We start from the raw sequence: 12,098 nt of genomic DNA, 5'->3' as shown, positions 1-12,098 counted from the left end.
CAAGATCCCGATGTCACCGAGCATAGTCCGGATGCTACCGAGCAAGACTTGACTGACGCTATTCAAATTGATGAAGATGTCATGGATATAGATGAACAGGAGCAGGAGATGATAGAAGGCACTACATATGCAAAACTTGTATCTAGTGAATCCGTGTTAGAATAAGTTCAACCTTATCCACTGATCACTCAACCTGTCTCTACTGAAGCTCCTCAGGATACAACACAAGGCACCAAAGGTCACAAGTCAGCAACAGGAGAAGAGACTACTCAAGACTAGACCTCTGAAGCACCCTCGAGCACCGAAAATGTAGTAGTTGAGACACCCAGTACCGAGACACCAAAAGACACCACAACAGCTATAGGAACCGACCAAAGTGTTGCCTCTATCGAGCAACCTACTGAGGATCAACAAACCTCTCAAGCTATTGTCTTGGTCCAACCAACCAAAGTTAAAGAGAAGAAGGTGAAAAAGCATAGTTTCAAAGTTGATTTATCTAAACCAATAGTGTTGCCCAATGTGGATATATCAAAATTAAAGGGGCAAACACTCATTGATTTCAGTGAACTATGCAAAGCAAAGGCCGAACAAGAAAAATAGATGGCCATACAAAAGAAGAATAAAGTACTTCAGAAGGTGAAGACACTGCTATCAAATATGCTACCTACAGCTACAGTGTCAACCGATGCAGCCATCCACATTCAACTGGATGAACTCCTTAATCAAATAGAAACATCTAGAGTTGATGCATCTGAGTACTTGAGAAAGCTCAAAGACAAGGAGCTTACTGCAAAAATGATAGAAGAGGTACAAAAAGCTCTAGCTATTGGCAAAGTCAAACTTTTCAAATTCATTACTGAGTTGTCCCCTCAACTCAAGCATATTCTTTATTTATTTCAAAAACTTTGTACATTTTCTATATTCATTAAACATATCAAGAATAAAACTGATGCAATTGAGAAAGAGATCACCGATCTCTCAAATAAGTTGACTCCTGAGCCCAATTCAGTTCAAAATTTTTATACCAAGCTTCAACAGCTCATGGCTCAACAATTGGAACTCAGAAATGAAGAACATAAGATTAGAATGGATATAATGACACTCCAGACATTATTCCTTCCTCATCTTTCATCCGTTCAAGAGAAGATTAACCGAGCCACACGCCTATCTACTACACAAGAGGGAAGCACTCTTGATGTCTTAATATCACTATTGGCTGATATTCAAGCACAAAATTCTTTAATGAAAAGTGTCAAAGATGCACTCTCTGCCACTCTCACTGATGCCCGGAAGAAGTATAAATCTATTTTTGATTAGTTACCACCCCCAGATGGGAATTAAGTTTTTGATGTTTGTCAAAAAGGGGGAGTAATACAATATATTGAGTGATACTATATTTGGGGCGTAATACAGTTTTTGTGATATAGTTTTGATATAGTATTCAGAGTATTGTATACAGGGAGAGTATACCGAGCTGAGTATGCAGAGTATCCAAGGACAGTAAGTAGAGCACACAAGCACATAAGCAAGCATACAAAAATCAGAGTTATGTACAGTATAATGATAAGGGGAGTATATCTAAATATACTATTTCATTGACTATTGTATTTACTATTAAGTATAGTCATTTTGCAAAGTATATAGATTTTTGAGTTATGACTTTGAAAGTAGTTTTTGTCAAACATCTCAACTAATGTCAAAAGGGGAGATTGTTACTACTTATCAAATTGCCATTAGTTTTTATATTCAAAGTCATACTATATACTCTAGTCAGTTAACACTACTGAATCATGCAGTCGGTACACATAGAAAAGTCGGTATGCACAGTCTAGTCAGTTACAGAGGAAAATAGTCACAGAACGCAGTATACACCGAGCTATCTACCGAGTATCTTTTTATGACTACCAAGCAGCAAAAATGACACACCGAGTGAAATGTGTTACCAGATACATTGAACCTGGACATGCATATGAAAACGTGTTACAAGATCGAGGCACATCTAACCGTTATTACATTGTAAATTGCACCAGAAGATTGTGTATGATTTTGAGATCAATCTAACCAATGAAATATTTTGTACTGTTATTTATTCGAGGAATCTTGTTTGTAAGATCGAAGCAATGAATTGGATCACCGTCTTAAGAGATCTATTTATATAGCACGAGTTAAGGGTGTACATGTGTGTAAGAAGACTGTTACAGAGACACAGAGGTCACTGAGAAGGTTTCCAGAGAATAGTCAAAGATCAGAGTAAACAGAAGGGTTTACCGAGTTACTATATGGGTTACCGAGGTATGCTATAAGCAAGGTAATCTATTCTAAGCACATAGAATCTGTTATAACATTTCAGATGTAAAGTTGCAAATATTTGTAATGATTTAATTGTAATATTTTGAAGTTGAAAGAGAAACCTTTAACAGGGTAAAAGAATCTAATCAAGTCTATAAATTGTAAAGCCTCTAACCAGGTGCAACATTTAGAATAAATGTTGTAAAATCTTTTAGCAAGGCAGATCTAACAGATCTTGTTAATCCTAATAGGGTAAGCTATCAGAAATAGCTAAAATATAGCTCTAACCGAGCACTCTTTATTATTGCAGTAGTGAAGTTGTGGGTGCCATCCCCACCGCAAATTTTCTCTCTAACCAAGAGTTTTTGCATAACCAAAATATATGTGTTATGGAGTGAATCATGTATGATTGTTATCTATTTGTTTTAACTTTATTTTATGTTACTGCACTATTCTGTTTAAGCATAACAGTAAAGTTATTATTCAAGAAAAGTTTTGGAGTATTGATTCACCCCTCTCCTCTCAGTACATTAGCTTTCCATATTGGGCCTAATAACATACATACATACATACATACATACATACATACATACATACATACATACATACATACATATATATATATATATATATATATATATATATATATATATATATATATATATATGTATTCATATACACGTGTACATATATATATACATGTGTATATAAGGTTTTATTAAATCTCTATTTTAATGGCTACATTGTAAAGTGTGTAAGATTTGTCGATACAAGACTACAGTATAGTTTGAATGTAGTCATGTCCACAAACAGTTTAAAAACATAAACAAATTATATATATATATATATATATATATATGCTTTTTAAAATATATTGAAGTGCTGATATATGTATATATACATACACATATGTACATATATATACATACATGCATGTGTATGCATCTATACATGTATATCAATACACACATGTATGCATATATATATGCATGTTTGTACATATAGAAATGTGCGTATGTATATGTACATAGTGTACTCTATGTTGTAGTCTGAAAGTAGTCACATCCACAAATAGTTGAATAACATAAACAAAGCAGCAACCCTGGAAGCACACAGAAGGAGAAAATAAACAGGCTATAAACAAAATGCAATACAAAACAAAAATGTATTTAAAAAAAATGGAACCTTACCTTACAACTTCAAACCATTAATGCTATCAAGCTCACAAGGAAGGGCAGCAAAGTAGTCACAATGAGAACAAAACCCAACAATCTATATGAACATTTCAAGAGTGAAAATTGCAGAGTGAAATATTTGCAAACAGCCATAAAGAACGTCAACATTCATGCACAGCCTCGAGGACAAAATCATTAAAGACATCATTAAAGACAACATCACTTGAGAAACACACCATAAAATAGTCACAACAAGAACAAAAGCTAATAACCTTTTGTGGAAATTTATAGAGCAAAAAAAAAAGATCAAAATATTGTTGACACCAACAAAACAGATTAGATTTTAAGGTTGCAACTAGCCATAGAGAACGTCGACTTTCATGCACAACCTTTGGATGAAATCATTAAAGATAGCACAACTTTGCTAACAGAGCCCATTGCTCGGAGATGACCATATTTAGAACATTAATATATTGTAATTGACATCTATAATTCTAATTTTGTGACAACTGTAAAATTGGATACTTACGTTGCATACTGAAAGTATTCATGCTCATATTAAATATGTATCCATTTATACATATAGATATATATGTATATATATCACATGTATATGTATACATCTATGTACTCTAATATGCACATGTATACCTGTATATATACACGTGAATATATATATATACACATAGTCTAAACTAAATGCAACTAAGCACTTCTCTTGCAAAGTGAAAGCTTTGTAAGTTGACTCATTACACAATTTACAAAACTTAATGTGTTGCCGTAATTATTACAAGTTTTTAGAGTTAGTTAATAGTGAATTCATTATGTTTGACAAAAAAAAAAGTGATCTAATTAAACATTTTCTCTATTATTCTTGTATGTTAACTTTTTGTAGTGATGCATTTCTACTCTGTCATTCAAACAGAAAATAGCCACACTAACACTATCAAATTTCAACAATGGATACAAGTTTGAAAGCAACAGAGGACATCAACACTGTAATTGAAAGAATGTTGCAAGAAAGCAACAAGTTAAAGAGTAACCTTAGAAAGATCATTTCCCACTACGAATATAAATCACCAAATCAAACAACAGTCAACCTCTCTACATCTTCTAGTGCTGTAACAACCATAGATAGTATTGAAGTAGCACCTTTCCCAATACCAAGTACTAAACAATTAGTTGATCCAATGGTTATTTTCACATTGGGAGACAAAGTATTTAAATGGAGTGATAACAACCTTGGATGGGTTTCTTGGGTTGATCCTATGTTGTTGTAATTATTCAATCTTTCAAAAGTTACATTCTTTTTTGGGTTAACATTCGAAACAAACAGAGCCATCCCATATTTTCAAAGATCTTTAATTAGATAAACTCATATTTTGTTAATATGCTCTCAAATATATAAATCATAATGTCATATTTAATGTTTTTGGAGCTTATTAGCATATGACCAATTATCTCTTTCAATGCATGTTTCAATCACATTATGATCAATTCATTACCATTTGAAATAAAATAAAAACTATAACAATGTTACTCTATGCTCACTTAATTTTACACTGCTTGTGCATATATACCTTTGATAAGCTTACATCATGTTGTGATTGTATTTTGATATAAGAACTACAATTCATCATGCTTATAATTTACTTTTAATTCTCAAAAGGTATATATGCACAATGGTATCTTCAACAGCTACCTCCGAATCCATAGAGCAGTCCACTATTGATAATTTGGTAAGCTAAATTATCAAAAAATTTCAATATAGAAAGCTTTTATTCTCTTTTTTTGGACATTTCATCGGTCTTTTCCATACCATCCTTTTCATTACCACATGCATACTTTTTTGATAGCATAGTACAAAAGTAGATGCATACCCTATACATAACATAGCTTGATTACATCATTTAGTAACACAAGCTTTACATTAACAAGTAAGGAAATATATGAGCTGGTTGCCGTTAAAATTAAATCCTCTATATTCATATTATTTTTTGTAGGCAAAAAACCAAGAATATGTCCCTACCCCTTTTACAATTCAATCTATCAATGTTGGGGATGACCTTCCTTCAACATTGCTACAAGTCTTATCATTTTAGAAAATGCAGAACAACAAAGATGATGCTGATAGACATAAATTAGTGTTATCTGATGGCACATACATGCAGTTGGCAATCTTGCCTTCTAAATATGCTACTTTGATAGATTCAAATATTCTAAAAAATAGGCACAATAGTCTAGTTATCGACCTATACATGCTGATACATATGGAACACAAGGTAGGAAATAAAATATGATTATTAAATACAATATGTTTCAACTTTTTTTCATTTCGTTTATGTTTAATTAGCAATAATTTAAGAAGAAGTCTTTTGTTTTCACAGGACTATTGTAATACTTAGTCTGGAAGTGAAACAAACTGATTGCCCGTTCTTTGGTAAACTAGAATATCTATTCAAATAACAACAACAAAAAATTATGTCTGAGGACAGACCCTCAACATCTAAAGGATCTCTTTAGTTTGCAATTGAATTGCCATCCCCACAAACAACTTCTTAAAATATAAGCCCTATCAAAACTTTGAATCCATACCAAAATAAATGGACTATCAAAGGGAGAGTTACTCATAAATGGCCTATTAAGGCATTTAGCACAGCGACAAAAAATGACCATGTGTTTAGCTTTGACATTGTTGAATGTGATGGTTCTGAAATTAGAATTACATGTTTTGATGAGATAGCTAAGTTACACTCTAACTGTGTGGACATAGGTTCACATTATATAATTTCAAAAGGATTTGTTAAGGAAGAAAATGCAAGGTACAACAAACTAAACAACCATTTAGAAATCACGTTGTCTGATACATCCATACTAAAATACTGCACCAATGAAGAACAACCAGATCAACAAAGTCCTCCTTTCATGCCCATTACTGAATTGTTTCATCTAACAAATAACACACTGGTTGACATAATTGGTCTTGTTCTATATGTTGGAGATATCATTCCTATACACAAGAAAGATGGCAGTCAAACACAAAAATGTTTGGTGAAAATTAATGATCTATCTGGTTCAACAATTGACATCAACTTATGGGGTCTAATGGCAGAACAAAAGGGGTTGGAATTGAAAAATATGTTGACCAATGATAGTCTGCTTATCCTTGCTTTACGTAATGCTCGTGTTGGCTATTTCAATGGAAAGCTTATAAACATAACAGCTGTAACAACATTACATATCAACCCAAGTTTTCCAGAAGCAGAGCTTCTAACATTAAGAGGAAAGGACCCTTTGCTAGTTGTACCATTTGTTGCACAAACTATCCACATAGATGGCAAATATACTAGAATGACAATTTCTTCAATCCGTGAGCAGATGAACATCAAACTAGAAACAATTCAGACAACATTGCTAGTTGTTTTGTGCTTTGTGAACGTCAATGACCAAAATTTCTATTATGCAACTTGCCCACTAATAGTCAATGGAAGGCCTTGCAAGAAAAAATGTACACAACACGCTGATGATTCTTGGTTCTGCTCTAGATGTCAAATGAGTATGCAAGACTATAATTATAGTTACCTCTTACCTCTAAAGTTACAAGATGCCACAGGTACTCTATGGGCCACTGTGTTTGATGAGGGTGCAATTCACTTGCTACACAAAATTGCAAAACAACTCTATGCACTACAAAACAATGCAACAACAATAGAGACACCTTCTTCAGTGATCAAGAGACTACTGTCATGTTACTATTCGTTCATAGTGCTGGTTTCTACTGAGACATGTAATTTAGAAACCAAGATGAAAGTGACAGTCAATAAAGTTTCTCCTATTGACTTCAAAGCTGAGTGCCACACATTGCTTGCAAAAATTGGTTGCCTAAGTACAGAGACTTAAAATTATAACGCATCTTTTCTAATTATTAAACTTTGCAGTTTACAATACAATTATACTATTAGCTAATTTTCATATTTAATACTTTTACATATACAAACAAGTAAGTTTTACAAAGACAAGGGTGCTTCTATAAATATCTATATGGACATTTCTTACATCTACCAATTATCTATTTGAAAGTTTTTCCTCTTCACATTAGTTATTTTCAGTCATACTCATTACTTTTAAATGTGTTCACACTATGTTGTTTGCAAATAAAATATACATATATGCACATATATTGTTCTTTTTCTAGTCTTATACCTATCTGTATAACAATACAATACATAACGACATATAAGTATTCATAGTTATAGTATTTTCGATATATACATGTACTTATATATGTACATATGTTCATATAAAAAACCTTGAATTTTTAAATTATTTGTATATGTACATGTGTATATGTATACATACATCTGTTTTTATCAGAATTTACTATAGTTATGCATACCTATATTACAATCATGCTTTTAAAAACACAAAACATAAAAAATTACTATACCTATACATACCTATATGACAATGCTACCTTTTGCAAAACCAACTTGCTAGCAGCAACATATTTACGCAGTAAAACACTAGAAAGTCAATTTATGACTTTCCATGACCCATATATTTCAAGTAAAGCTATACATATAAGTTGAGCCAACAAGAGCAACAAAACAACAGAATAGATGATTATAGATACAAATAATCACAACAAAAGCAATTTGCATACAGAACAAATCCTCTGAAATCACATAGCCATATATGAAGAAATTTCCTCTTCACATTAGTTATTTTCAATCATACTCATTACTTTTAAATGTGTTCACACTATGTTGTTTGCAAATAAAATATACATATATGCACGTATATTGTTCTTTTTCTAGTCTTATACCTATCTGTATAACAATATAATACATAATTATATATAAGTATTCCTAGTTATAGTATTTTTGGTATATACATGTACTTATATATGTGCATATGTTCATATACAAAACCTTGAATTTTTAAATTATTTATATATGTACATGTGTATATGTATACATACATCTGTATGTATCAAAATTTACTATAGTTGTGCATACCTATATTACAATCATGCTTTTAAAATCACAAAACATAAAAAATTACTATACCTATACATACCTATATGACAATGCTACCTTTTGCAAAACCAACTTGCTAGCAGCAGCATATTTACGCAGTACAACACTAGAAAGTCAATTTATGACTTTCCACGATCCATATATTTCAAGCAAAGCTATACATATAAGTTGAGCCAATGAGAGCAACAAAACAACAAAACATATAATTACAGATACAAATAATCACAACAAAAGAAATTTACATACAGAACAAATCCTCTAAAATCACATAACCATATATGAAGCAATTTTCAATTCTTATACATTCTTCATACATGCTTCGAAGTTAACTACCTTCAATTATTAAAATTCTGACATACCTCTGCTCTCTTTAAAATATTAGATATCTATCCAGCCTTGCCCTCAAGAAATTAATGCTATCAAATTCAAGAGAAGCCAGACCAATAGAACTTATTATGCAAAGAATAGAGTTGATATCTCCAAGAAATGACAACTGAAGCATCATGCACTTCATGCACCTTCCAATAACTCAAGACAGTTATTAGAAATAGAAAATAGTGATTTTGAGCAAATTAATCTCAATCAAACATTTTCCACTGCTCCTGAACTTGATATGAAGGCTGCTTCATTTCAAAATATGTTGTCTAATTTCTGCAAAAAGATTGATATGTTGGAGGTCACACAGTCATGTTCTATTTGCAAAGAAATGTATGTGGGCATGAGTATTAAAAAAATCAATCATGTAGTTGTGTGCATGAGATGTTATGGCGAAAAAGGCCTCCACCACTTCTCATTATCAAACAATATGGACCCGAGTGAGCAACCTTCTATTTTAAAGTCTCTCTCTCTCAGGTAGAAGAATTGCTCATATCAAGAATTGTCCTTGTTTTACAAGTAACACATGCAAGGGGATGCCAATACAAATATTCTGGCCATACAATAAACTTCCCACAAGATATTTCTCATACTGTAATAACATTACCTCGACATATTAACCAGTTAGAAACTCTAATTGTCCGTAGAACAAATTTCCAAGGTTTAACTTATTACTATTACATGAATAGATTTCACATCATGAATGCATTGGCTTACAAAATGGAACATGATCAATACTAAAAGGATGTAGTCATTGATCTAGATGCAATGCTTCTATTGCCAGAGCAAACCACTAACATTACAGAACTACTGCATTCAGTACATTCCCTGCAAGAAGATGTTGCTGAAGAGACCTCTACTGTGTCAGATATTGACAACGAAGAACAAATCAGGGATAATAGTTCGTCATTTATCCCACAACTACCATCATCAATACTAGAACTTGATGCAATAAAAAATATCCTGCATCTAGATAATAGCATCAACAACGTTATTCCTTGGCCACAAATTAGTACATCACCTATCAATGAGTAAAATACTGAGGGCCTCCTTTCCATGGCATTCCCAACGCTTTTCCCTACTGAAATAGCTTTACCACTACAACAAAGAGAAAAGGAAGTGCATTTACATGAATATGCTTTACACTTGATGAAATACTATGATCAAAGATTTGGGCAACATGTTTGCTTTAGATATTATATCTACAATCTCATGATGAGACATCGATCCCAACAATTAGCTTCTGTCTTCATTAAGACTAATATACAAGATAATCTTCCATGGAATCTTTATGGCCTAAAGGAATACTTGCAAAATACATTGTCAAGTGAATTAGCAAATCATATCATGTGATATGCAACCTCATTGCGTGGTACATGGGCATTTTGGAGCAAGTCTCGATGTGACCTTACATCAATGATAGAATAGTTAGGTGCACCTACATCGTTCTTCACCTTAAGCTCAGTTGACACAAAATGGCCAGACTTGCATAAGTTATTGCCAAAGTCAAAGTCGGCTACAATGCCTAACAATAGAAGACAAGTTACTGAAATTTAATCAATAATCCTCACATTACAGCTTTATACTTACACTTAAGATTTCAAATCTTTCATGATGAAGTCATTGTGAAAGAACTGAAAACTATTGACCACTGGTACAAATATGAATGGCAACAACGAGGTTCTGCCCATATACATGGCTTTCTTTGGTTGCCATAAGCACCAAATGTTGATAACCTTTACTGGTTAGATCTTGCAAATATCCAATTAGTAAAACACTTCTTTGACCAGTACATCACAGCATGGAATCCATGTCCTGAAGAGGCTTGCTTGACCAGGCAATATATGCCTACAATTTCAGATCCATGCCTTGCAGATACAGAGATCATGTCGAAATCAGATCCTTGTACTGATTACACTGAGTTACTCAATGCTGTTTAATGGCATACAAAGTGTTCAGAATATACCTACTTGAGGAAAAAGAACTCAATCCTTCAATGTCGATACAAAGCTCCTTGGCCTAAACAACCTGAATCCTCACTATATTAGACCACAAAAATAACCCATCATACAAACCAACAAGGAACGATAGCTGCCTAAATGTACACAACCCTACAATGCTCGCCATATGGAGAGAAAATGTCGACTGTCAGCTTGTCTACTCCAACAAAGCAGTTCTACAATATATTTCAAAGTATGCATCAAAAACTGAACAAAAGTCAGAAAGTTATATTCATATCTTGAAACGTATAGTTGAATCAACAAATTCAGATGATACAATCCTCTTGGCATACCAAAGGCTTCTCATGGGAATAGTTGCTGATAGGGACATTAGAGCACAAGAAACTTGTCACATGTTGCTTAAACTCCCATTGATATGTTGCACACGCCAATTTGTAACACTGAAAGTTGGTAAAAGAATCTTCCAATGCATAGCTAATTGTGATGAAGAATCTCAAACCTCAATATATTATATCTCAAACTACATGAAATGACCATCAAAATTAGCAAACTTGACTCTGCTTCATTCAGCCCAGCTATATACATACTTTGAGCACCGTAAATCATGTAAATGGATGAAAAGAAGGCTACCCACAATTGTAAATGTCTATGCAGAACACAAATCATTACCTTTAGAAGATGACAATAGTTTTGAAAGTTGCTGTTGGAGTGAATAGCTTCTTTACAAACCATTTCGAATTATTCCTCTACATATAGGTACCACACCTGAAGAAATTATCATAAATTGGAAAGCTCTTCAAAGTACAGATTACATCCGATGGCATGTAAATGGTTTTGAAGGACACATTACCACAGAAAATGGTGAAGAGCTACAACCAGAAGATATTCATCAATCAACTCAGGAAGGACTATACGAATGGGTGTTTTTGTCACAAATGGGAGCATCAAACAACTTCAATGTTGCTACCCTTCAACTGCTTGGCAAACGTGATTCTGATCTACAGTTTGATTGGACTACTTCTATACCTGATGAACCACTCCATTCAAAAGCATTTAACTTTATTTTAACAGAGAAAAGGCAAGCACCCCACAATCTTGCGAGCCCACATTTAAATCCACCTACTAACTATGAGCTTGCACAAAACCAAATGATTGCACTTGATATTATTAAAACTCATGCTGAACACAACTTGCATTCTTCACCATTATGATTAATCATTCAAGGCATTGTAGGAACTAGAAAATCATTTCTCATTGAC

At 33.1% G+C, this 12,098-nt stretch overlaps 1 protein-coding gene across 1 annotated transcript; it reads left to right on the top strand.

The window, feature by feature from the left end:
• The first annotated feature begins 6,389 nt into the window (after nt 1–6,389).
• Nucleotides 6,390–7,364, top strand: LOC131038180 (replication protein A 70 kDa DNA-binding subunit E-like). The gene has a single exon (XM_057970526.2). It carries the CDS (start codon nt 6,390–6,392, stop codon nt 7,362–7,364), a length of 975 nt encoding a protein of 324 aa, XP_057826509.2.
• The last annotated feature ends 4,734 nt before the right edge of the window (nt 7,365–12,098 follow it).

Source organism: Cryptomeria japonica, chromosome 11 (genome assembly GCF_030272615.1).
Source record: "Cryptomeria japonica chromosome 11, Sugi_1.0, whole genome shotgun sequence".
Taxonomy (NCBI): domain Eukaryota; kingdom Viridiplantae; phylum Streptophyta; class Pinopsida; order Cupressales; family Cupressaceae; genus Cryptomeria; species Cryptomeria japonica.
This window is presented reverse-complemented; position numbering and strand designations above follow the sequence as displayed.